Source organism: Asterias amurensis, chromosome 10 (genome assembly GCF_032118995.1).
Source record: "Asterias amurensis chromosome 10, ASM3211899v1".
Classification (NCBI taxonomy): domain Eukaryota; kingdom Metazoa; phylum Echinodermata; class Asteroidea; order Forcipulatida; family Asteriidae; genus Asterias; species Asterias amurensis.
In genome coordinates this window covers 10,981,024-11,008,938 of record NC_092657.1, presented here as the reverse complement: position 1 = coordinate 11,008,938, position 27,915 = coordinate 10,981,024, and the positions used below count along the sequence as shown (strand labels likewise).

The following is a 27,915-nucleotide window of genomic DNA, read 5'->3' as shown; positions in this document are numbered from 1 at the left end:
ATTCGTAGGCCGCCACACCTGGGGAGAGTTTAACTTGTCAAACTGCATTATTTGCAAAACAAAAAGAGGGGACTGAGTTTATTCAGGTCTCTTTATTTATTTTGTGTGTGTGTTGCAATCTTTATTCACATAGAGCTTTAAAGACTATAGTCTTATCTTGAGTAAAGATGAGTTACCCTAAACTTACATTTTTAATAACTTCTAATAGTCCTAGGACAAGTCCTAAGTTTGGACTAGTCCTAAGTTAGGACTAACCTAGTGAAATCGAGCCCAGCTGTCACAATAAAATCTTATCATAGCTAGATTTTTATTTTTATTGATTTTCTTGGTCTCATCATTCATTGCTGGCATGTCCGATATGATTGATGTCGGTTCTCGTCTTGGTGCAGTACTTGTCAAACTGCATTATTTGCAAAATAAAAAGGGTGGCTGAGAAGAGTTTATTTTGGATCTTTGTTCAGTTCTTGTGTGTGATTGCTAACTCTATGAGCCAGCTGTCATAATCAAAAGTTATCATAACTTAAAGGGCCTGGGTACTATTTGTAGGACAAAAACACAATGTCCACAGATTCACATTAAACTTACACAGTGTGAAGATAACGATAGTAGAAAGCTTCCCTGACCATATTACATGCTGAGGTGCTGTATTTTTTGTTTTTTTAGAAATTAGTAAAACAATGTTGCGAAAATATTTTCATCTCAGTGATCATGAGACGAAAATAAATGTGGAAAATAAAATGGTCACACCTGAACATCCATAAAACCCAACAGTCTCTCACCAAGCACACAGTAAGGAAGCACACTGCAGTCCTTGGGTACAGTTTCCATCAATGTAACCCAATAGACGGTTTAGAGTTTTACCACTGGGAAATTGTGGAGTTTGTTTCTGTTGAGCCGATCAATACAAAACAGTAGAGCACTCTCCAGGATATCAATACATTGGATATCCACCCCATTCTGTGGACTATCAAGTTTCATGTCTTAGTTACGTAAAGTCTAGAAAAAACATTTCTAAGGCTCGGATTTCACACAAGGGGTAGAAAACAGTACCAGTTTCACAGGAAGTAGGGGTCAAAAGGTCAACACTGCTGCGGAGGTCCAGACCTATTTTCATAGAGCTGCTTGAACACAAAAGGTAGCTAAGCACATCAAAATTATGCTTAGCAGAATAAGGTTACCAGCCAAAATACCATGTCACAAGTACAATCTAAGGTCAAAATTCTGCAGATGTCCAGACCCTTAAACACTAGATACTATTGGTAATTGCTCAAAATAGTTGTTAGCATAAAAACTTACTTGGTAACAAGCAATGGAGAGCTGTTGATAGTATAAAACATTGTGAGAAAAGGCTCCCTCTGAAGTGAAGTAGTTTTTGAGAAAGAGGCAATTTGTCACTCAAATAATAAAGAGACCTTAGCTGAAGCCTTTTGTATTGCTACTGAAAGCACACAACAACGAAGGTTTTTTTTCCATTATTCTTTTGCAACTTCGGTGACCAACTGAGCCCAAATTTTCACAGGTTTGTTATTTTATGCATATCTTGGGATTTCCTTGGATCTATTTAACAAACAAAAAATTGAAAATTTGCACAAATATTTTTGTGAGAGTTTGGTTTTTATGGCTTACATTTTTCTAAAATTTTGAATGGAGAAATGACTGACCAAATTTCAGATGACAGCGCTAACTTTGTCATTCTTTTAATATTCTATTGACCAATCCGACGCACACCGGGCACGCTGAGCATTGCGCACCATTTGATGCAGTGTCTTCAATGCCTAGATTATGCACAAAGACAACGCAGTTGTTAATTGTTTTCAGTAGAGGGAGCTACCAATTTGTTTCGTTGGATTGGTGTATACAATTCGTCTATACTAATAATGCATAAAATGGATTTCTACATGTGTACAATGTATATAATACGGGCCTTGAAGTATCCGCACTTTGGTGATTTTACCCTTTTTTATGTTATCTTCCCAAAATATGAAACAAATAAATAACATGATGTTAGGTAACAACTCTTCTTAGAATCCTGGAAAGGTAATTCACACTATCATTCTCTTAAATGAATTAAACAAACCCGATTTGTAGATAGCCAGAGGCATCGATCAATGTATTGAAGCTCATGTTACTCTACCACTCTGAGCTGAACTCACAGGGATGTTATCCACTATACTACCTCGAATAGGATATAAATAGCGTCTTCTACCTCCATGGTCTATCTTACTCATGGTTGAGATTTTTAGGGGCCCTTGGAATTTTATTTAGTAATAAGCCTTTTTAAGGTATGGTGGACGTGATACATGCATCACACACGTGGTGGCTGATGCCATGTTCGCAACGAACGTTGGAAGTCAATGTAGGTTTACATGTAAAAGCCGCATCGCCTAAATAAACGCGCACTTCACTGAATAACACATGCACAAATTTACCCAAACCTCATAGTGTTGAGGCATTGTGTCCGCCATATCTCAAAAAGGCTTATTGAGATAAAATACCCTGAAATGTCCACTAAAACTTACGTCGTGTGTAAAATGTGGGTCAGCCTATGTACTCAGCCTGACCATTCTGCCTGAAATTAGTATGATGGGATCAAAATTGCAGCATGAAATATTTTGGAAACAAAGTGCCCCTTTATTTAAAGGCAGTGGACACTATTGGTAATTACTCAAAATAATTATTAGCATAAAACCTTTCTTGGTGACGAGTAATAGGGAGAGGTTGATGGTATAAAACATTGTGAGAAACGGCTCCCTCTGAAGTGCCATACATGTAGTTTTTCGAGAAAGAAGTTGTGTTCCACGCATTTGATTTCGAGACCTCAGATTTAGAACTTGAGGTCTCGAAATCAACCATCTAAACGCACACACCTTTATGTGACAAGGGTGTTTTTTTCATGTAAGATATTTTGCACATCTGAGACCACTTGTTTGTACAATGTTGCGCACACCCTTTTAGTGCTGAGTTTTGGATGTTATCCACTATACTACATGTACCTCAACTAGGATAATGTATTCGTTGGTACCTCAATATTCAACATGGTTCTAAAAAGTAATACAGGCGTTATATTTTTCCTGGATATTGCAATGTTTTAATTTCCCCATCAAGTTTGCTTGAAGATAATTTTATTATCCTGCGCTTTATGATGGACAAACATCTACAGTGAGTGTACAATATCCTTTTTATGAATGTGTAGTAGTATTTTTTTATGAAGGTGAATTTATTTTATGGTCATTAAGGGCCTCTGGGTAGGATCACCAAAGGGCACTCAATTGAATGAGCTTCCTTTTTGTTTCTCCTTTGTTCTTACTTTCTATTGTTTTTTTTTGTTTTTTGGCTTTGCTGTAGATATTATACAACATTTGTGTATTTTATTGTTGTACATATGATACAAATTTTAAGTTTAAAAGCACATTTTGTTTGTACATGCACATGTGCCAGTATTGTGCTATAGGAAAACTAGCTGCAGGTTAAGGTAGTTTGTCTTTCTCCGGTCAAAAGCGGAGTGTCACTCCTTTTTTTTTTAATCAGTCTCAAAGAAAATGCTAGGGAAAGAACTTTAACCACCTTTATGTGCATGCATATGCTCCAGTATTATGCTAGGAAACAAGTTGTATGTTTTAAGGGATTGTGTCTTCCTCAAGTCAAAAGCAGACGAAACTGTCACTTATTTCAGAATCGTTCTCTAAAAATGCTGGCAATAAATAAAAAAAGGACGCCACTCTGCAATTTCCTCCGCCTTCAGCAAAATTGGTCCGAATCCCAGGGGTTCTTTGTCCACCTCTAGAAAAAGAGAACTAAGTTTAGCTAAATTTAGGTCTAGATACTTTCCTAGCGCCCTGGGAAATACTCTCAGGGTTTGAAGCCAATCCTCTCTCGCCAAATTATCACACTTTTTGGCTCCTGTAATTTCACACCCCCATGCACTTGGTTTTTCACCCGATTTTTCTTGTTTGCATAGTCGGGGTATATTTCATGAAGCCAAGAGCAGGCCTGTATGGTATGTTTTAAGGAAATGGCAAGGGCACCGAGGCATTTTCTTCTTGGTAGGCGCCCTATGACTGATGAGGAAATTGTAAAAAAAAATTTTCATGTAATACAAATGTTTTTTGGTGACTCTTAATCTATTTATCCATATATAAGCTTATACTTTGTGTATTATTATTTATTGTTTATATCTGGCGAAATGTGCAGTTTACACACAAAAACAGTTAATAAAACAAAATTCTAAAAGCATCAGCAATATATTACAAACAAGAATGAAATATCTAATAGTTGTTTATAATAAGCACAAGTGGAATACAGAAAAATATAGTGCTTATGGCCAGACAGTTAAAAATGTACAATAAACATACCAAAAGAAACAATTAGAAAAACAGACCAGCTGCAACCATTCGTAATGGTAATTATTTTTAACTTTTATTTTTAACAAGGTATAACAGGTGCCCCCCAAAACCAAAAATACAGGTAAAAAATAACTAGAAAAAAGTTTTAGGGTCAATACCAAAGTACTATTATGCACAGAATAATCTGATCACTGTAGGCCCACTGGCTAATGCATCTCCCCTGCGCCAGGAGTGTCTTTTTTAACAGACATGGCGCATTATAAATGGCCACTATTTATAGTGTAAAATCTACATTTTGAATGAAAGTCTTCTTCAAAAACCATATCCAGGTTGGAAATCTCTTTAGAATGTATTTGAATTGAACCAAATCTTTTATTGCAAAAAGAGTAGAAATGGAGTGAGGAACAATCTCCACAAACTAGCCTTTAGAGATTCAAACCTGTTGACATAATATTTGTATTGACTTCTTGACAACAAGGGTTATTTCAAACATAATAATTCTGCAGGATGCTTGTTACTACTAAAACCATATTTACAACAAACAAGTAGGCTTTGGATGGAAATTACCAGAGAATGACAGGCCTGGGGTGGATTTCACAAAGAGTTAAGACTAGTCTTATCTCAAGTTACATGTAGGACACGTTACTAGTCCTACTTAGGACTAGCCATACGTTTTAGGACTAGTCCTCCTAACTTTTTGTGAAATTGACCCCTGAAATTACACGCAGGCCACGGAGGCCATGACCTGTGATACCCCTGATCTTGCCCTTGTTACCCCTCCAAAACTGTTAAAAAGTGAGACTTTCAGATTTTATTATTGAAGTGCCCTTTCACAGGTGAAAATCCAGGCCTGGTATGACCATTGCACAGCATGTAATCACTGTAGTTTAACCTAGAGAAATTAAAGCCTTGTAAAAAAAACACCCCAAAACAAGGTTGTGAAATCCCTTTAAAATGTTTGAACTGAACCAAATCTTATTTTGGGGGTAGAAATGGAGTCGGGAACAATCCCATCCTCCGGCGACATTGAAGGAGATCTATACTGTGATACGATACCATCAGCTCTGCGCCAATCTAATTCAGCAGATGAAGAATCGCAAGAATTGCTTTTAAAATGTGAGCCTCCTGTCTAGATTCAGGTTTGGGTCTCTCTGGGATTCAACTTTGCATATCGATTCCATCGCATTGCAGGATTTCACCGTCGTGCCTGTTGGATTTTCTTCCTGGAGACTGATGAAAGTTTCTGGCTGTGTTTTGTAGGTGTTGTTCTGAGTCCCGAGTGGATTTTCAGTGTCTGAGATGTCGGGATGAAGGTTTAAAGGATGCATGCATCTTCGTTTGTAGGGAGGGTACTGTAAGTGCACCCTCATCCCCAGGTGTTCAAAATCCTAGCCAGCTACATGTAGGCCTATACATTTCACTGTTTTGGGGGGCATGTTTTGTTCCTGTTGGATTTCTTCTTGGAGCAATGAAAGTTTCTGGCTGTGTTTAGTAGGCGTTTCTCAGAGTCCCGGATGGGGTTTCAGTGGCTAAAATGATGGGATGGATGTTTAAAGGGGGCATGCATTGTAAGGGATTAGGAGGGGGAATTCAGCCACCTCCCCAGGTAAGAAGAAACCTGCTTTTGACAAGAATTTCAACCTACTGAACTTATTTTATAACTATTTGTACTTTATTACACTGAAATGCATGCCAAGAAAAATACTTTGTATAGTACCATACAAAGCAGGAGAGATACTTTTTTCTTCTTTTTCTGTTCCCTTCTTTTTGGGGTATAATATTAGCAGGTTTATTTAAATTTCCTTTATATTGGCTGCGTTCGTTTAGCTCCCCCGGGTCGACCCTGGTGTCTGGCTTTTTTTTTTTTTTTTTCCAGGATGAACGCGTGCAGATAATTACCAACGTTTGTCCTGGAAAAAAAAATAACTCAGAGTTTGATCTTCTACTTTTCGATCTAGGGACTTGTGTTTGAGAAGTGTACTCATATAAAAAAGAAAAAAGCAGAGACTGCCTAGAGAGCAAGTAAAAGCATTAAGTCCGACACCACTTTTAGGTTAAATATTACCTCTCCATCAAGCATGTGACTCTCACTATTTGCAAATACATTTGTACCGCTCCCCCTAATTACTTTGTACAGTTAAAGGGACACGTTGCCTTGGATCGGTCGAGTTGGTCCATGAAAAGCATTTGAAACCGTTTGTTATGAAATCGAAATGGTTAGAGAGATGTTTTAAAAGTAGAATATAATGATCCACAGAAATATGCCTCCAAGTTCCGTGGTTTTCTTTTTACTTTGGGAACTAATACGGTCTGCCATTTTATGGAGTCAAAAACTTCACGAAGTATAAGAAACTTCACGATGATAAGAAAAAAAATGGCAATTTCGAGGCATGTTTGTGTGGATCATTTACCGTATTTTCCTGCGGATAAGACGCTCGGCGGACAAGGCGCAGGACGCTAAAATCACCCAAAATTTTTCAAACGTATTCTACTTTTAAATTGTTCATCTAACCATTTGCATGTCATAACAAATGGTTTCAAACACTTTTCAAAGACCAACTCGACCGATCCACGACAACGTGTTCCTTTAAGAGAAAGCTTCTCTTCTTAGAGTTCGTGCACTCTTTCCTAGACAGAAGCACTTGTCAAAGTTACCAGCATCCTTTTTTCTCTTTGTTTGAGTAGAGTTTGCCTGCCATTGATTTCTCGTTAGTTGCTCCCAGGGTTGGGAAAATACGATCGTGTTTCAGGAGCTGTGAAGTTGTGGAACATCAGAAGGTTGTGTGTCTTGTTTGAGGTGACACGTACTACAGGTATTTACTCAGAGTGCCCTTTTGTTAAGGGTGTGAAAAGGATGCTGCTCTGTACGCTGTTTGGGGCCTTGTCACACGAGGCAAATTTTGCAGGCAATTCTTCTGCATCTGCATCTGTGTAGTACTGTACACTCTAAAAACTAAAGAGTTGAATCCAACACTTGCATTAGTTCGGTGAGTGACTACACTTTGAAAGTGTTGGATCCAGCATTTTGTATGTTAAATCTAGCATTTTAAATGTTTGATCCAACGCAAAAAGGGTTAATTCAACAATTTAAGTGTTACTTCAACCTTTTTCCTTTGAATTGTTGGATCAGGTTGACGTAACACTTAAATTGTCGAATTAACCCTTTTTGCGTTGGATCAAAAATTTAAAATGCTAGATTTAACATACAAAACGCTGGATCCAACACTTTCAAAGTGTAGTCACTCACCGAACTAATGCAAGTGTTGGATTCAACTCTTTAGTTTTTAGAGTGTACAAACGCCTGGTGTGGCTATCCTGTACAGATCACGCAAGGCAAGGAGACTGTTCACACTAATTTTTGTTACATTTACGTGGATAAGCCAACTCAATTTTAAGTAGGTGATCTTTGAGTTTTTGCAGAGTTGCTGCACAGCGGATCATCTCAGGTAGTAAATTCCAGGCAGGAGGTGTTTTAGGGTACAGTGACTTTCGGTAACAGTTTTATACTATCAAAAGCTCTCCAATGCCCATTACCAATTCAGTTTTTAAGGTAATATTTGTTTTGAGTAGTTACCAAACGTGTACCTTCCCTTTAAATCTGTGATCTTCACAATTTTTTTTTTTTTTTTTTTACCAACTCTGTGATGATCCACTAACTACAACTTTGTTTCTCCTCTTTGTTTATCTTGTCTATATCTGTACTCCGTACACGTACAATCAACCAGCACCATTATCCAACATATCACCACGCGTCCACCTTTTGACTGCCGGGCACAGAATATAAATTTCTCACTTTTCCCAACAGGGTCCAATTGCTTTCCACAAATTGGCTGGGAAGATATTGATCGGACGGAGTACATAATAAATAATTTGTGTATTTCACCACAGGAGCTTCTTTGTAGCGCCCCTTTTTTTTATGACACGCAAATAAGTCATATACATGTAGGATAGATTTTGTACACAGATATTTTCATCCCTTGGAAGGTCTGTTTGTATGCATATTTTTATGAGGTCGAAAAAGAAGAAAAAAACAAAGTAACATGTTTGGTATAATAGATGTTAAATTTGCATCAGGGGTAAAGAATATTAATTTTGTTTTTTACCCATACACCAATGTGTGTTAGCACTGTATACTGTAACATGTTTGGCTAGCATTAGGGTTTGGAAAAGGGAAGAGGGGGAGCTTTTTGTAATTTATTTTTATTTTTTATCTTATGGCTGATCGACCCACTATTGGGTTTTTTTCCACCACACAATAATGAAAGAAACATAGTAGACAAGACATTGCCATGTTTATAATGGTTTTGACTTTTAAATAGTTTAAACAAAAACCCATCTGTAACTCACTTCAACGAAAAGAAAAGTAACTGAAAAGCTAAATCTTCTGTTTTGACCATGTATCAGTAGAGGCCATGTTTCGACTTGCATTATTTTATTTTCTGACGTATCAGTTGACATTTTATGGTTATAAAATCTCATTTTGAATTGGTAAAAATAAAATCCATGTGGAGTAGATTTTTTCGGATTTGTGTTACTTTGCCTAACGACATTTCTATTGAGATGAAGAATATTTCCCAATGATTTTGATAGGGCCCAATAGGGTCACCATTGGAGCACAAAGTTGGGCAAATGGTATCCAATTGGGATAAAAAATATCACCGCATTGGGATAATACAGGGATGTGACTTTTCTTTTATAACACGATATATTTTTGCCCTGAAAAGAAAAAAAAGGTTTTTGTTTGCCTTCTTTTTTCTTTTCTTAAAGATAGATCAAACCCATAAAAAAAATGAGGATAAAACCATATAATAACGACCCAGATGGAGCAGGGCTATAAACACCAAAGAGACATGTTAATATTTGACTTAATGCTCGCAAGTTTTCAAGCTCGCATGCTTACGCAGTTTGCGCTCAGAGTTTTGTTTCCTTTTCTTTTTTTCTCTCTCCAGCCTATCACATCCCTGGATAGTATGAAAGGGACTCGTGATCCAATCATGACAAGTGACGGTCTACTTGTCTATTTGTAAAGCATGCATGTGTAAACGTTAATCTTCGTTTGTTGATGGAAGCGAGAAGGAAAGGCAGCCGATTATTTCGTGTGGTTAATGAAGCTTAAGGGTCCCATATGGAAAGCTCCTTAGGAGAAGAACTCCTTCAGGGAAGATTCTCCAATCACAAGAGACTGTAGCTGTGGACTGCATTCCTTTTCGTTTTTGTTTCTCTTTTTTTCTCCCTTCATTTCAGGGGAATGTTTTTGTAAGTTTGCATTTCCTCATGCGGCAATCATGATACTACAGTTGATAATTCAGGCATATCACAATAGATACCAAAAATATGCAAATTTAGTACAGTACAGGTAGTTCAAAATAAATCATATGTAAATACACCCCCCCCCCCCCCCCCCCGAATATACAGTAATAAATGTTACGGAGATAAGTACAAATTATATCTGAATTTAAGAACAGTGTTTAATGTCTGTCCGGTGAACCACTAGCAAACTTGCTTTAAAGTATCCACTCTCAATCACTGACGTCTTGCCAGCCTGTATGCTTCTTATTTGAAAAGGCAAGGGCACCAAGGCATTTTCGCCTTGCAAAAAGGGCACACTTCATGTATGCATTATAAGGACATTTTAACGTTCTACTGGTGCATTTCATCAGAAATTCGTCTTTGCTTTGGTAATTGTTAATGACAATGTCACTTATACCCTTTCTGTTATCACTGGATGTATTTGATGTCATTTTTTTCATGAATATTATGTGCATCCAGGGTGGGGCGATCAATAATGCCCTCATATTATCGGCAATGTTTTCAGACGAGTATGCCATGATGAATTTTAATCAGCTCATGAATACAGCGAGTGTTTTTCCGCCGAGCGAGTTTACAATGGCAATGTTTACGCAGTAGAACTCAATGGTGAAAAATAAGATCAGAGAATCAGGTTGAGATTGTGAGTTCAGTACATTCAGATCACTTACTCTATGTTCAGATCGACTGCTTTCTTGGGATTTAGCTTCATGAACCATACAAAATAATCGACTGCTTTCTTGTAAGGGTTTTTGAGCGAGGCTAAAACAGCAATATTTTAATCACGCACTCGAATTTAAAGACACTGGATGCTATTGGTAATTGTCAAAGACCAGACTTCTCATATAGTGTATCTCAATGTATACATAAAATAACAAACAAAATAACAAAGCTGTGAAATTTTGAGCTCAATCAGTCGTCAAAGTTGCGAGATAATAATGAAAGAAAAAAACGAATTGCATCGGATACTCACACAAAGATAAGTTCATTGTCGTTTTGAAATTTGTTAAAGCATAAAACCATTAAAACTCTTCTGCCCCACGTTCTGAAACCCCACTCTCTTGAAAAATAACAGGGCGAAATAAGTAAAATGATGGATGGCACGTAACCAAGTTCCACCAATCGCATGAGAAGGATCCGTTGGTGATATTTATATAATGAATTATATTACTACTGCCAAAAAATAGTTATTGGCCCGGCGTTTCGACCCTAGCAGAGTCTGTCTGGAAAGCTAAAAAACAACACATCAAACATGAACAGGTAACTACATGTACATGAAGTACAGTATGTAACTGTGACCATCTTAAAGACCTCTTTCACTCCATGGTCAATTTTATCAGATACCTCGCCATTTTAATCATGTTGTCTTACAGTTAGTACTTCATAACAAGGGAGCAGACCTTTTTTTTGATATTACAGAGCAAGAACAAATTACTGCGACATTATGGTTGTTTGATCTTTAATGAAGGTCATTGGGAGTTACTACCCTTTCATGTTCAGGTTTACCACTGGTTTATTGTCACAGCATCATGATGTTTTGATACATTGAGAACTCAAAGAACGTCTAATATATGACCGTGACATTTCTTGATTTGCCTTTACTGTGTCTTCTTTACTAATGGTTCAGTGGCAAATCAGCACTCAGGCTGACTCCTTGAACAGTCTGATATTTCATCAATGTCATCTTCATTTTTTTTTCTGAAGATGCTTTTGAGTCAAGGTGAGGTGAATTGGATGGGATGAATTTATTTATCTGTGTTACCATGACAATACTTAAAAGTCACTGGTTAATTGCGTACATTGACAGCTTGATTCAAATTTTGATGACAGTTTTTATACTTTTTTTTTAACCTTGACAGCCCCTGTACAACTTGTAACTATTGTGTATGTCTAAAGATTTATAATAAACAAAATTAAATAAATAAATGTGTCTAAGGGTTGAGCTGATTTAAAGATACTATGTCAGTTTTTTTTTTAGTATTTCAAAGAGTTACCACCCGCTTTAACGAAAAAAAGTTAACTTTTACATTTAATGGTCAGGAACCATGACAAAAATTTAACATGTTTCTTATAAAACACAGAAGAAATGGTCACATGATATATTGTCAGGATCCCGACAAAAACTAATTTTGAGCACCTTATTTCACTGCTACTAATAATTGGCGGGCGTTTTCGAGCAATGGCTCAAATGAAAGCTTGTAACTTTCTCGACCCCCCATCAAAATACCTATTGAATTTTAAATCAACATTTTGGGGTCAAATTGGCCAAAAATGTGACATCTTTAAGGTCAAACAACAAAAAATACAAATTGATCGTCCCCTCCCTCGCCTTTTTTCGAGGTCGCATCAATTTTTTTAAATTTTTTTTACATTTTTTTCTTCAAAAAGACATCTTCTGTGTAAATCTTATTCAACTTTGAAGAACTATTAACTACATAAAGTAAGTGGTGAACAGGTGGCCAGTGGCCAGTACAAATTTAAATGCTTGGCAGATATGGAAAGAAAAACAAACAAAAGATGCTCTCATCCTCCCCTATTTTTGGATATGCCCGGATGATCAACTGGTATTTATTTGTTTTACTGGCCTTATATTAGAAGTGTGATATCAGGTTATTTTCTATTTATTAAGACAGGAAGTGTTGGTTTATGCAAATAGGTTATGCAAATAGAATGACTTGATGAGGGTCTTTCTTGACACTTGCAATCTTGCGTTTGATCAAGCGAGTAAGTTGTTTGATAGACTGTATAATGTAAAGAAAAGGGTTTAAATAACAGTCATCCTACATTTACATGTAACAGTAAAAGATTACACCCATGTTTTATCGTACAGATCAACACTTGTGTATAGAAAGGCTTGCGGTAACACCATGTAATGATCTCTCTATTGAGTTGGGGGGTGGTTCTGAAAAGAACCGTTGGTTTCAACTCGACGTGTCGATCAGTATGCTCTGATCGTCTTCTGGAGAAGTTATTAAATGTTGTGTAGTTATTAAATGTAAGCCACACATGAATTATCTCTGTCTGATACCTGTCTCCCCTGATGACCCACCTACTGTACACCCCCCCCCCCCCCCCCGCCATTCTACAAAGCAACAACCATAACTATGACCACAAATTAGAGTGATTTACATTCTATAGCTGATGAGCAAGAGAAAATGTGTTTTCTACCCCCCCATCAGCTAGTAATGAAATGCATACATTGTACTGAACATCTGTACAAATTTGTTTGCCATCTAGTTGAACAGTTCGTGGTGATCATTACCAGGCCCATCAATGGCAATATCATAACCATCATCATCACTCAAAACAGTCTGTTTGTTTGTTGTCATAGTTTCCTCGTGAACAAAAAAATGAATGATATAACAAACATTTGTTCTACTCCTTATGTCACTTTTAATAACGATTACCTATGCTTTGATTTTGTTCTTGTTAAATGGTTTTCATTACTTTTGTAGATCAAGTTTTTGGCCAAAACATAAATCCCTACTCACTTTTAATGAAGATGTGTGTGATATACCTGAAGTTTCAGCTTCATTAGTCGTCAAGTTTTTGAGAAAAAAAAAGGGGAAAAAAAAAGTTAAAATCACAGAGCAATGTTTTAAGGAAATCTGTGAGTAGCATTACTCCGGTTGTACGTGATAAAATCATTTTGTCTCACCTAGACAAAAGTTGTTTTCGTAAAATTGTTTTATACTCATTTCTCAAAAACTACAGCACCTTCTTCACAAGTGATATTTTAAGGGAAGCTTTCTACCAAGCATCACTATCGTAAAACCCTGTAAGTTTAATATCAATCTGTGGAATTTGTTTTTGTGTCATACAAAAAGCACCCAACCCCTTTAAAATACAGAGTACTTCATTGTTTGTGGCTGAGCACGATGTTTGTACAGACATGAATGTTGGTGGGATTATGCCTCGTTGTTAATGTCAAATCCTAAAGTGGTTTGGGGAAGTGCAGATCTTGATTAATGACTTTCCTAATGGATTTTTAGAGTTCATGAAGTTAGTGGTTGTCAAATTTGTTGTAATGTAAATAGGAAGACACTATTATTAAATAGTAAACTTGCGAAACAACCATGTGTAAATCTCTTTTGTGGAATTGTTGGCTCTGAAAAGATCCGGTGTGGTCTCGGTATACTCTGCTCGTCTTCAGGAGATGTAATGTGGTTTGAGACGCTGTATAAGGTGTTAAGATCACAGATTTACATCGAACTTAAATGGTATATAATGATGATGATAGTAGAAAACATCACTTGAAATGTTTTTTTTTTTAAATGTAATATTTAACAAGAAATGAATACCGGTAATCTATTTTCTTAGTTGGGGGTTTATTGCTCAGTGACGGTTTATTCAAATTTTGTTGGCATCAATGTCACGCAAAATGTGTTATTAGTTTGTTCACTTTTTTTGACTCCTGATGACCGATTAATCTCAAACTTCTACAGGTTTGCCAGTTTGTGTACTGTACATGTACATGGTTGATAACACGGCCAGCAACTGTTTCGTAAGCAAAACCAATTCTGTAATGTTCTTTCAACTTTAAAATGTTACAATATTAAGAATACTTACTGAGTTAACAACATGAAGTTTATTAATGAAACCTCTGGAGTAGCCCCAGGTATTGTCCTTCAATCTCCTTCATTAGAGGATAATACATAAGTCCAATGTACATCATGATTTACTAACGGAACTGCCTTTCTCCTTAAAGGCAACCTTGAGTTTCATAAAAAAGACTTTATTGACTTACAGACAGTCTACATGTATGTCTTCTAAAGGTTTTGTAACCATCGACAATTTACCCGCAGGCGCAGCAGTGTGTATTATTAAGAATGAATGATTAAACTGTAATTAATTTCTCATTATTCCATCTTCAGGGAAAATAAGTTGCTTTTTCCCCCCGATCCTCTCGAGGGTTTTTATTTTCAACATAGATTCAATTCTGTTTTGTAAAAAAGAAGTAAGTTACATAAATCCTTTGCTTTGCATGAACGATGGACAGGAACGTGATCAAAAGTAGATCAAGCCTATTGACTGTCATTGTCCTCTAGGTTATATCCACTGGTTTGAGATGGTTCATCAGAACTCACTATATTAGCGGGATGTCAGCTATACTAACCTTATCGGGGTCTCTATAAGGATTCGTATTGAGAACAATTTCATGATATTTTTACCCCCATTGGGGTATTGTCTATCATCCAGCGATTATATCCACTTGCTTGAGATAGTTCATTAGAACTCAATGCTCCCCAATGATGATTATATTAGCTGGATGTCATCAGCTATACTACCCTTATCAGGGTCTAAAAAGATCTTGAAAATAGCTTCCTGATATTGTACCCCAATTGGGTACTGATACTACACAGAGAAAACAAAGGCGATTGCCTACATGCCCCCTTGAAATGCTCCAGTAGAAATGTACAATTTCTTCAAAGGGTGCCCTTAACCAAGGAGAAAATGCCTTGGTGCCCCTGCCCTTTCCAAACCGAAGCATACATGCCTTGATATACACTGTACATGTAGTTCAGCAGAACACATTGCTCCCCTGCAATGATGATAATATGAGCTGGATGACAGCTATACTACCCTTATCGGGGTCTATAAGGATCCGGATTCAGAACTCGTCTTAAAGGAACACGTTGCCTTGGATCGGTCGAGTTCGTCCATGAAAAGCGTTTGTTATAAAATGCACATGGGTAGAAAGATGTTGTAAAAGTAGAATACAATGATCCACACAAACATGCCTCGAAATTGCACGGTTTTCCTTTTACCTCGTCGACTAACAAGGTCGGCCATTTATGGGAGTCAAACTTTTGACTCCCATAAATGGCCGACCGTGTTAGTTCGCGCAGTAAAAGGAAAACCACGCAATTTCAAGGCAAATTTGTGTGGATCATTGTATTCTACTATTACAACATCTTTCCAACCATATGCATTTTATAGAAAACGGTTAAAAAACGCTTTTTATAGACCAACTCGTCCGATCCAAGGCAACGTGTTCCTTTAACTATAGAATGGGTTCAATGCGTCCTAACCTGGATTTAGAACTTAACTCGTCTTAACATAGAATGGATTCAATGTGTCCTTACGTGGATTCAGAACTAACTTTGTTAGGAAGAGTTTAGTGAGATCGCTGGCAGTGCCTTTAATGACCCTCCTCCCCATTGCCCTCCATCCAGCTACCCATGGATCGGTACTTTTCCTCTTGATGACCAGTGCATGAAGGGTGACCAGGCATGAGTTAGTTTGATGACACGCTCAAATGCCGAGCAGTAATCACACAATGTCCACTCATGAATCCCATAATGTGCACTCATGCTAAAGGCATCAACCTCTTCTCACTGGCCTTCATTACATATGGGTACCTCCCAACATACTGTACTTGTTTTCCTTTCTCCATACATGTGAAGTAATGTCAATTTACATTATAAGCTCTACGTTGCGTATTGCATAAAAAAGCACAATACACGGCCATAAGGGGTCTGTCTCAAGCTCACATGCGCCGCAACCATTTTCTCACGCATCCATGCCAGACCGAAAAAAACAAAAAAAACAAACAATAATGATAAAAAAATAACCACAAGTTTTACCGTGGATGAAATGCCAGACTTTAACCAGCTTCTGTTTTAAAACAAAATTTATTGACTAGCTGGTATTTGAACACAGCATCTCTGCTTAGAGTTAGCCGTACATGTGTGTTTTGCTGTAATTTTGTGTTACATATATGTTAATAACAGCGCAATACGTGGAGTTAGAACACACAATATGCAGGGTGTGATATGGGCTGTGCAATATAAGTATTATCACTCACCTTGTTGCTATGGATTGTCCAATCAGAATGATTTTTTCAAGCATGCCTTATTTTAGCTTCGAATGTCAAAAGGTAATAAAAAAATAAATAATTTGAAACACAATTTACCAGAAGATCGTAGCATTTTTAACAGAGAGATACGCTACCTTAAAACACTTTTACAATTTCCTTTCAATTTTGTTAATTCCCGTTTAAATAATCGCTTAAACACTTGCATTTTCCGCTCCAATAGCTGTCAAGTAAATTGATGCAGCAAGCCATTGTGATTCCCTCCCATACAAATGTTCATAGCGCCACCCCTATACACGCACACTTTAAAGGGTTTGGGTAATTTTTGTAACCCAAAGATATTAAACTTACATATTTGAAGATAATGTTATTAGAAAGCTCCCCTTAAAATATTACTTGCTGAGGTGCTTTATTTCTTTTGGAAAATGAGTAAAACACTGTCACTAGAATAATGTTTGTCTCATTTGTAGCGTGTAACGTACCCAGTTATGATAAAAATTTATACTGATAAAAACTTATATACGTTTTACATGCAAAAATATTTTTCGTCTCACTGAGACATAATTTATTTCCTACCCTTTAAAGATCCACACAAACACATAACGATATCAACTGTCAGGAAATAGCTGTAGAGTTGACTGTCATGGTGACAATTGTGTCCAGTTCTTGTCTCATTCAAAACAAAGGCACTGCATCTGTCGTTAACTGTAGTAGGAAATCAAATACTGCTACTCGGCATAGAGTTAGCCTCAGGGTGTGAATCTAGTGAATAGGCGCTTACAAGCAATTTATCTTCAATTAAAGGAAAATTACAGAATTGTTTTTGCGCCAACAAAACAGTTGCTCTGGCAGTGTTTTAGCACTTAATGTAATCCACCATATACATAAAATAACAAACCTGAAGAGATTTGAGATCGACGAACCATCTTGCATGAGAAAATAGTGAAAAATCAAGTACACATTTTGGATGTCTTCGATGCAAAAACATAAATTCATAAAATGCTCACTGAGTGATAAAAAACTCCGAACAGGAAATTTGTTTTATTTATTTCTCATAAAATATTTCAAGGGATGTTTTCTACTATCATCATCATAAGACCTATAAATCTGTTTTTGTTCTCGCCAATTCTGTAACGCTCCTTTAGAGGCACTGGAGATGTTTGATAAATGTCAAATACTAGAATTTTCACTTGGTGTATCTCAACATACATAAAATAATAAGTCTGTAAAATTTTGGGCTCAGTTAGTCATCAAAGTTTCAAGAAAACTTAAAGCAAAAAACACCCTTGTATTGATGTGAAAATAACTTGTCCCTTGGCCTCTGTTTACTTTCGTCCCATTTTTATGGCAAAGCAGCTTAGCTCTGTGTGTTTGCTTGCTCAAAATGTCGTTTTCCAAGTAAATTAGGCTTTGTTGCCATGTCATTGCTGATTTGATGATCATCATAAACTGGTTGGGTTGTGTTTATCAATATATCCAGTTATTATATTCAACAAAGTGCATCTTAATGGTCGTTAGTAAAGCACATTGGTAAAAGTACACCTATTAAACCCTCTCTATTCGCAATGCATGGTTGGGGTTTTTCCCCCTGGTTTTTATTTTATTTTATTTTTTACACAAATCATCTGAAAGTCAGACAGTTTTAACTTGTTGAATGTAATGCAAAATTCTGACTCTTTCACAGAACGATCGTATTAAAAAACCAAATGAAGTTGGATATAATTCGAGCAGCATTTGCCAAACATGTGCAATGTACATGAACCTGAACATTTTAAGTGAATTTTCCCAATACTTGAACTTTATTTGACAGTTAGTGAACTGGACGTTATGTTCTAGAATGGTAATGTGGCATATGGTAAATTCATTACGCCACTGATATATTACTCATACATTTGTATAGTAATGTAGTTTGTGGTCTATTATTTAAAAGCAAAATTGACACTAGGCATGTACAACATATACATGTTTTCTCATTGGTAAAGGGCACCTCTTTGAGGACATTTTAAATTTCTACTGGTCCATTAAAAGGGCACATGGGCAATGATTAGGGGGCTTAGAGGCAATCACCTTTGTTGCCTCTGTGAAGTATCAGGTCTGACGCATGTTGCATCAGACCTTCAAAATGTGCATATTTGATTAAGTTGCTTTCCTCCGCACCCCTTAAACTTGTACAAAGATATACATGTAAAATAGTGCAAAAAGTTCCTTCATGTACACATTAAATAACAAACATAAACGAAGGTTATTCATGATATAAACATGCAACAAAACTTCACAGAATTTATTGTTTAACTTTATTCACAACACTAAAAGTTTTTCTGTACCTGTATATTTCGGTCTTCATCAGCAGTAGAAGACCTCATGTTCGTACATAATGTGGCTAATATATCTGTGTCCTAATGGATTCACCATGCCGCACACCAAATACCTAAACCAAAATTGAATTCCCAAGCTGTCAAACAACGTTAAAGTATTGGAAAAGTCATTTAAAATGTTCACGTTTATTGTCATTGCACTTGTGTGCCAAATGCTGCTTGAATTGTTCCCATTTTTTTAGGCCTGATACTTCATGGAGGCAATGCATTTGCATCCATGCTCCCGGTCTCTGCCTTGTTGCCCTTAAAATGCTCCTGTAGAAATTTACAATATCCTCATAGGGTGCCCTTTACCAAGGAGAAATTGCGTTGGTGCCCTGCATGCACTTTCAAAACCAAAGCATACAAGCCTCAAGCTACAGCACAAACATAATTTTCATCTCAGTTTTAGGTCATGTTCATGTAAGGTTCTATGAAGCTTAAAATCCAGGTCTGTCAAACACTGAACCCCATGGGCTAGGGATCTGTCTCAAATTCTCAAAAGCTGCAGAGTAGTTTCTGGGAATTCCCAGGGTATCCATGCAGTCTACTCTATGTACTGAATTATAAATCTATATTACATGTCGGCCTATATTTGTTATGGAGACGGAATTTTGTTCCTTCCTTGTGGCAAATAGAAGAGACTGGTTGGGTCTTCAAGTCTGGTCTACACTTATGTAGTTCATTATATAGGCCTATAATTTGGCCAGCGCTCCAGTGTAAATTTTAAAAGCCTGAAAAGTTTGTTTTTCTTAACCTGGAAGAGAAAACAAAAATTTATAATCCAGATACAATATAAAGCAAGATATAATATAAAGGGATCACTTTTTGTTAACGTATTATGGTGTATCATACTAAATGTCTGTTTCATAGGTTAGGGAGCAAAAGCTTCTCGCTTAACTTTACATCTAAATGTTGTCTTTAATTTGCTGCTACCATTGTGTACAGTAACTTATATATCATACCTCATTACTGTTAGCTTTTGTTATTTTGACATTAACTTGCATTGTTGTATTGTATGACAGTATTGTAATAAGTGTCACTGAATTTAATTTGTACAAGCCTTTGGCTTGTGTCATATGACAGGGTTAAAGCCAACAAGGTACTACACTCTCAAAGCAAGATGCAAAAAAAAGAGGCATTCTTAAAACCATCTTATGGGAATCTTCTCACATCAATACGCACCGGTAACATTTACAAATGTTATCATAACTGAAAGCAAATGTTATCATAACTGAATGCCAACTGCAGAAACTGTTTCAAGCGATAAGTGCTTGAGGTGTAATAATAATAATAATAATAATAATAATATGAAACATTTATATAGCGCTCTACGGAGAACAGAGCGCTTTACATGAGACTATGACAACAAAACAAAAGAAAAACAAACAAACTAGGATGGGTGGGGAAAAAGAAATGTCTTGAGGAGGCTTTTGAATACAGGCAACGAGATCGCCTCTCTCAGACCCGCGGGGAGCTCATTCCATAGGCGAGGGGCAGCTATGGAGAATGAGCTATTCCCAGCTTTCCGTCTAGTTCTAGGAACGGAAAGCCGGGTCTGATCAGCTGATGAGCGGAGTCGTTGCCTGTATTCATCAGCAGTATTGGAGTTTTGGGAATGAACAAGTTCAACCAGATATGATGGAGATTGGGTGTGGAGGATTTTGTATACATGAGTGAAAATGTATGTGGCAAGCAACCATCAGACACTCACCTTGTTGACTCAAGGTGGTTCGGTCGGCAATGATGTGAGCGGAATGAGGAGCAGCTGAGGCGCAACAAACCTCATCATGGCTGGAGTGGCCGGAGCGATGGAGTGGCCGGAGCGATGGACTGGACAGTGATTGCTTTGTGTTTAAAGAGGCATTAAAACAAAATGAATCAGTAAATAATACGTTTTACAAAGGTGTTAAAATAAAAATGAATATGAAATATCTTTGAGTGGGTTGATGAAAGCTGAGGCGCAAAAACCTCATCTTGGCTGGAGTGGCCAGAGCGATGGATTGAACAGTGTTTGCTTTGTGTTTAAAGGGTGATGAAATAAAAACTAGAGATTGAGAGTTTGTGAACAAACTCAAGGTGTTCGGTTTCCGGGAGTAAAAGCCTGGATTAAAAAACAAATATTACACCTTGCTTTGTTCTCAAGATTTGTAATAAATTATTCAAATTACAAAAACTGTCAAACCACATGATTACGTCATCTAGTAAAAGTGTATGTTTGGTGACGTCATCGGTAATATTTGTTTTCTACCAGACCTTTGCCAGACTTGTAGTGATGGTAAAGCATCAAAGGATGTTTATTTCGACCTAAAAGACAATAAACCACGCCCTTTAAAATCATTTCACAGTCACCTCCCGTTTAAACAGGTCAAAAGGTCAACGAAAGTTCACCAACATATCCATTTCTGTCAAGTACGTAAAGCCCTTTCATATGATGTACAGATTGTCAAAATAGCTTATGTAGTTTAGGAAATATGAACTTAGGAAATATTGACTGACGACTGAAGAAAAGACTGTAAGGGGCATGTATGTTTTAACCGCCTTGAACGAAGACTATTCTTCATGAAGCTTTTTCGCGCTCTATTGATAATATTAAAAAAAAAAAAGTAAAAAAAAAAAACGTGGATCAAAAATAATGATTTTTTGAAATAATAATTTGAATTTTTATTACTCAAGAATGGATGACGTCATCATGACCTAACTAACACATTATTCCACTCCTAATGCATATCTAACTATGTGCGAAGTTTCAAGTTCATGCGAGTTTGGGAAGTGTGCTTTTGTTCGAGGACAAGGGACGAAGAGAAGAAGAAGATGAAAATCTGGATTGTTTTATTGATTTGTTTGTACTAAAGTTTTGTTTAATCCGGCAGTTTATTTTAGCAAGACCACTCCTAATTGCTTGGGCCTTATGCTTTAACCATTCTGTTTTCTTTGAATGTTTTGTATTGTAACATCCATGTCTGTGCATGGAGGTAGAAATAGATTAGTTTACGTAACGTCCTTTACTACTAGAGAAAGTTTGAAAGGGCTTATGTTAGAGATTTCAGAGATTTTTTTTCTTCAAAAATATTTAACTCAAAATAACTTGGATAGTTGTTTTAACAAATAATCAAAACAATTGATGATTATGCTAAGTTCAAGAAGTAATAGATATCGTAATACTGACGTGAATTCCGTGGGCCCAAAACGCCCTTCACCCGGGGGGAGTGGTCGATCGATGTAACGTCTCTCTATTCTTCTCGGTGTTTAACCAAAACATGACCAATGTTCGTCATTTTGTACTGTTGTTTTCTCACATAATTAAAAGTCCCATGAATCACTGAAGTAGGTGGCCATCTCAGCGAAACTTCGTCTTCAATTCCACATTGACCACTAAGCCATCAGAAGGGTAACATTTGAACAATTTGACGCTGAAGATTGAAATGAAATCGTTTTCGCAGCGTTCTGCATAGCTATATAGCTCTATGCATATCACGCTATGGCACAGAGTACAACAAACTTGGCAGCATGCCACCAAATAAATTATGCCTAATACACTACACGTGTACGCCACAAGTGTTACGCACAACCAATGGGGAAATTTCGTAGTTCTTTATACAAGAAATTGTGAACTTTCAAACTCGATTTTGAACCAGAAGACGAGCTCAAAATGGGATCACGTCTGCGAGGCATTTACGGAGTTTTTAACGAACTTTCCGATGATGTGTCGATTGTAACAACCCATCATGTAGATCAAAAGTTATGATTTTTTGAAATAATAAACTTTGAAAATTCATAACTCAAGAATTGATGACGTCATCGTGACATAACTCAAACGGTTTCTTCTCCTTATACATATCTAACTATGTGTGAAGTTTCAACTTTATATGTACTTGGGAAGTGTGATTTTTTTAGCGGACAATCGCCGCTAATAAGCAGAATGGACGATCACTGGAGCGTACTCTGCTGCACCGCTAATACACGTGCAATGTTTACGCACATACCAATGGGGATTTACGTTGTTCTTTATACGTGAATTTTGAAATTTTCAACCTCTCTTTTGAGCCGGAAGACAACATCAAAATGGGGTCATGTCTGTGAGGCGTTTACGGAGTTTTCAATGACAATTCCGATGATGTTTCGATTGTAAAAATCCCTCATGTAGATCAAAAGTTATGATTTTTTGAATTAATAAACTTTGAATATTCATAACTCAAGAATTGATGACGTCATCATGACGTAACTCACACGGTTTCTTCTCCTAATAAATATCTAACTATGTGTGAAGTTTCAAGTTCATACGATGTTTGGAAAGATGTTTTTGTAGGGGGACAAGGGACGTACAGAAGAAGAAGAAGAAGAAGAAGAAGTATCAATAAAAAAAAAAAACCGAACAAAAATAAGAGGTGTTCCGGGCTGTTGGCCCGAACACCTAATGAATAAGTTAAAATACAGATGAATAAGCAAATAAACTTAAAGATAGAAATGAATAAGTAAATCTGTTTGGTGAATAGGAAGAGGAGTAGCTGAGGCGCAAAAACCTCATCACGGCTGCAGTGGACGGAGCGATGGAATGGACAGTGGTTGCTTTAGATAAATAACTATTGGATTGGCACTAGCAAATTAATATTGTTAAAATTTACACATTCATACATTTCTTTAATGTGGGGGGGGGGGTACAATCGTCCTGATTGGTTTTATATCGGTACTGAAAAGTAAAGCAAGGAACAGTCCATAGATCCAACAAATGTGCGTGTACACACTCAAGTACGCATAAAAAACAAGATGGTAACGAACATGTGGGGATGCCAATCAAAAAACCTCCTTTTTTTTCTCCAGCAAATTTATTTGCCTTCTTTCCACAACTTTATGAGCTTTTCTACCGAGGGGTTTTGAGAAACAAATCTCAACCTAAATGATCCTGGGGCCTCGGACAATCTCAGTAGAGACCTATATTTTGTTGACACAACAAACAATCTCTGGCAAATTGGCAACATGACTGCAGCAGACATACAGTTAGAAGGTTTCTTCCCCCCCATATTGTTCGTTCTTGAAGTCTGCCCCAATTAATTTCCTTCCAAATATTATCTCAGGATGATAATTTTATTAGCGGTAGATTCATGTTGTGGGTTGTGTCAATATTTGTCTGGCTGGTTAGTCGGCTGACGACATGTTGAGCTTCAGTCAGGCACGTCTTGATAAGAACTCAAGACGACGTAAAAACGTAGTGCTTAACATCCAAAGATGGATGGAGCAGCAAGGGTGATATTAAACAAGGGGGCACGGTTTCCAGCTAGTCAAGTACCTTATTTGATTAGAAATGTCCAGGGACCACTTTCATAGAGCCGGAAATTTACCTGCTCTATTCCCTTTTTGTATTTATACATGTAGAATAAGCGTATCAGTAAAAATAAAGCTTTTTGGAATGCCCATGAAAATATGATGTCGTACTATATGATGTGTGAACTTTATTAATCATGCTGGTAAAACAAGATATTAAGAAATAACACCCTGGTACCTACATATATACAGATATCAAATTCAAAAACTTTGTTCTTTGTTCATACAGTAACATTACATCATGAGCAAGCCCTTTTGCGGGCGTTTACGTATAGCATTAATGTAACAGAAATAATGTTTGGGTTGGCGTAGTTGTACATCTTTCCTCGCCCTCTACCTCTAAGACACTGGTTCAAATTCGGAGTGTTTGGTTTTCAGGCCCTGTCTGAATACTTATCTAAATAGTCCTCTGGGATTTTTCTGAGAAACCTTGGCGCAACGACCCAAATGTTTTAAGTTATAAGATTGTTTATCTCTTCCAAAAAATCGGTTTAATATGTTTTGTTGGTACTCTGTTTCCCTTGGCCGTTAAGCATGTTGGCATACGTTATGTACAGCATGTTGGCATACGTTATGTACAGTACATGTATGTGAAGTTACCAGTACACTAAAATAATCATTGGCCTTCGAGAAAGACTTTGGTATGTAAAACCTCAGGCCATTAACTAAATTTTGCCTTTTTGTCGGTTAGACATTTTCAACAGCTGATTCTACTATCTTAAATTGTGATCACAATAATATTTATATATGTTTAATTTGCATCGAGGATGAAGAGTATTCATTTCACTCTTTACTCATATACTCCGATGAGTTTTAGCACTGTCTACTCAGTGTTACCCGAGTTCTGTGAAAAAATTCACAGGCATAATACTCGGGTAGGATTGGAACCCACAACCTTTGCAATTCTAGAGCGCTGTGTCACAATACTAATGAATCTATTTATTGTTGTTTTTCTGCAGCCTCTGACTGCCTAGCCTTCATGCAAGCGGGCTGTGAGCTGATTAAGGTCCGATCTCCGTCCAGACAATACCACAGAATATTCTGCCTGAGTGAAGAGCTCTCTGAGATCAGATGGCACCCAACTTCCAAGAAACCGGACAAAGCCAGAAGTGAGTTTAGTCAAAATAGACTTAAAGACACTGGACGCTATTGGTAATTGTCAAAGACCAGTCTGCTCACTTGGTGTATCCAACATATATGCACAACATAACAAACCTATGGAAATTTGAGCTCTATTGGGTGTCAAAGTTGCGAGATATAAAGAAAGAAAAAACACCCTTGTCACACAAAGTTGTGTGCTTTTGGTTGATTTTGAGACCGCAAATTCTAAATCTGAGGTCTCAAAATCAAATTCATGGAAAAATATTCTACTGTGTCCACTGCCTTTCATTACACTTTTAATAACTGTATTTCTAGTTCTTGTACAGTGCATTTTACAGTAACCATATCAATGCGCTTTACAAAGTACCTTGCAGCTGCTTTTATGAAACGCTAGGATTAATCATATCTTGAATTAGGATGAGCTAAGGATGGGCTCAATGCATCCTAATGTCTTTTTTGAAAGAGATTGATACACCTGGTCAAATAGATGCAAAGTGGTCGCCTGTGATGTTGTAAAGTTTTACGCAGTCAGTCTATCAGACTAAAGATCAATCGTTTCGCTTGTCTTGAAATGAGATAATAGTTAGTAGCAAAGGAATGTAAACGCAAAACATGACTAACCAGACAAGTTAACTTCTTTCTTAAAAGCACTGGACACCTTTGGTACATTGTAAAGGACCCTTCCCATGAAATATGCTAATCACATTCATGCATGCGTACAGACCCTGTTGGTTGGCAAACGTCATAGAGTTGTGCACTAAGCAGACGCGTAATCGCGTCTGCATTACGCACCAATTAGCCGTGTACAAAACAGCGCGATGCTCCCTCATTTTGCCAACCAAAACATTGGTGCGCAGGCGCTATGTGCAATTTACATGTTTCATGGGAAGGGTCTATTGTCACAGACCATTATTCTCACTTAATAGTGTATCCAAACATATGCATTAAATAACAAATCTCTGAAAATTTTGACTCAATTGGTCATCGCAGTTGCAAGAGAATATTGAAAGAAAAAATACCCTTGTTGTGCAAAATTGTGTCGGTTTTATTTGCCTAAAAAAGGCTTCAGGTCTGAAGTCTTAAAATATTCGAGTGAGAAATTACCTTTTTCTTAAAAACTATGTTACTTCAGAGGAAGCCATTTCCCACAATGTTTTTTTACCATTAACAACTTCTCGTTGCTGGTGACAAGTAAGTTTTGTTGCTTATAATTATTTTGAGAATTACCAATAGACGATGTGACCTATGTTTACATTCAAACCGCCCTCTGTTGACAAAACACTATATACGTCATGTTTCGCTGGGCACTGAGTTGCGTAGTAATAGTAAGATTGCGTACACTTTCTAGCTGGCTGCCAAAACAGACGTCAGAGGTCACATCATCTATAGTGTCCATTGCCTTTAAATGATTGAAAGATGGAGATTTCAAAGAATAACATTTTTGATTTTGATATCCAGTTGTTATAGAGTCAGTCAAGGAGGTCCGAGTTGGAAAGAATACCGAGACATTCCGCCAGCGTGAGTCGACGGCCGAGTTCCCTGAAGAATGTTCCTTCTCCGTCATCTTCGGTGATAACTACGAGACGTTGGACCTCGTGGCCAACTCGCCGGACGAGGCTAACATATGGGTCACTGGACTCTCTTACTTGATTGGAGGAAACAAAAGCAAATGTATGTAAACGTTTATGTTTTAAGGCGTATGGGATTTGAGGCATTGCACCATTAGTTATCAATATTTATCTTCGGCATTTATCCAGTGTGTGCTAGTCCACCAATCAGAACTGGAAGGTGGTACAAAAACCTGTAACCTACTCCCAGTTTTTATATTGCACACTGCGTACTGTGAATGTCAATGCCTCACGCTCGTCATACGGACAGTGCCAAAATTACATACCATACTTTTTGTTTGGCATGCTATTCTTTTTTTGTGCGTTGCACATTAGACTAGAATATAAATAAGTTATAACATGCGCGCTCCTGGAATTCGGAAAAATATAGCACGTCTGCGTCCCATATCCAACTCGGCCACATTGGATAATATAGGATGCAGAAGCGCTCAGTTTTTCTGTATTCCACTTGTGCTTGTGTGATATTATAATATGGTCCATGGTAGTAGAATATTTGGCTAGACAGTTCTCTAAAGAACAAAATCTTAACTGTATACATACATTTACATACATTATTGTGTTAAGCAATCGAGTGATTGCAATTTGCCTTTAATAGTGACCTCTGTTGTTTTCTACTATCATTGGGTAAAAATAGGGCCATGTAAAAATGACATACTTTTATTAATTACTGTTATTAATTACATTCAATAGTACGACCAGCTGTTTATTCAAAGTAATACATTCATAATTTGTATTATAGCACATTCATAATTTGTATGTTTGTTTTTCTTTCTGCAGCTCCTGAGGCAATAGAACAGAAGCAAGACATGAGAGATAGATATCCTTTTGGTTCTGATTCACTAAAAATGTACTAGAGTGGGACTCGAACCAACGATCTCCGGATAACCGTGCCGGTGCTGTACCAAATAAGCTATCTATAGCCCTATGTTAGTGGTCTCGCTGTTTTGTCAATATCTTTATTCAGGGGTGCCAGTCAGAAGCCATACAACCGTAAACTGCCGTACGTGTTGCCAGTAATCACACACCCTAGATACGATACAACC

General features: G+C 37.2%; 1 protein-coding gene across 2 annotated transcripts in view; it reads left to right on the top strand.

The window, feature by feature from the left end:
• Window positions 1-27,915, top strand: part of LOC139942859 (inactive phospholipase C-like protein 2) — a 204,121-nt gene that overhangs the window by 128,577 nt on the left and 47,629 nt on the right. For both annotated transcript variants that reach the window (XM_071939649.1, XM_071939650.1), the window contains exons 2-4: window positions 25,103-25,252; window positions 26,703-26,915; window positions 27,650-27,691. In XM_071939649.1, the coding sequence (XP_071795750.1) occupies window positions 25,103-25,252; window positions 26,703-26,915; window positions 27,650-27,691 (405 nt within the window). The remainder of the gene's footprint in view (window positions 1-25,102; window positions 25,253-26,702; window positions 26,916-27,649; window positions 27,692-27,915) is intronic.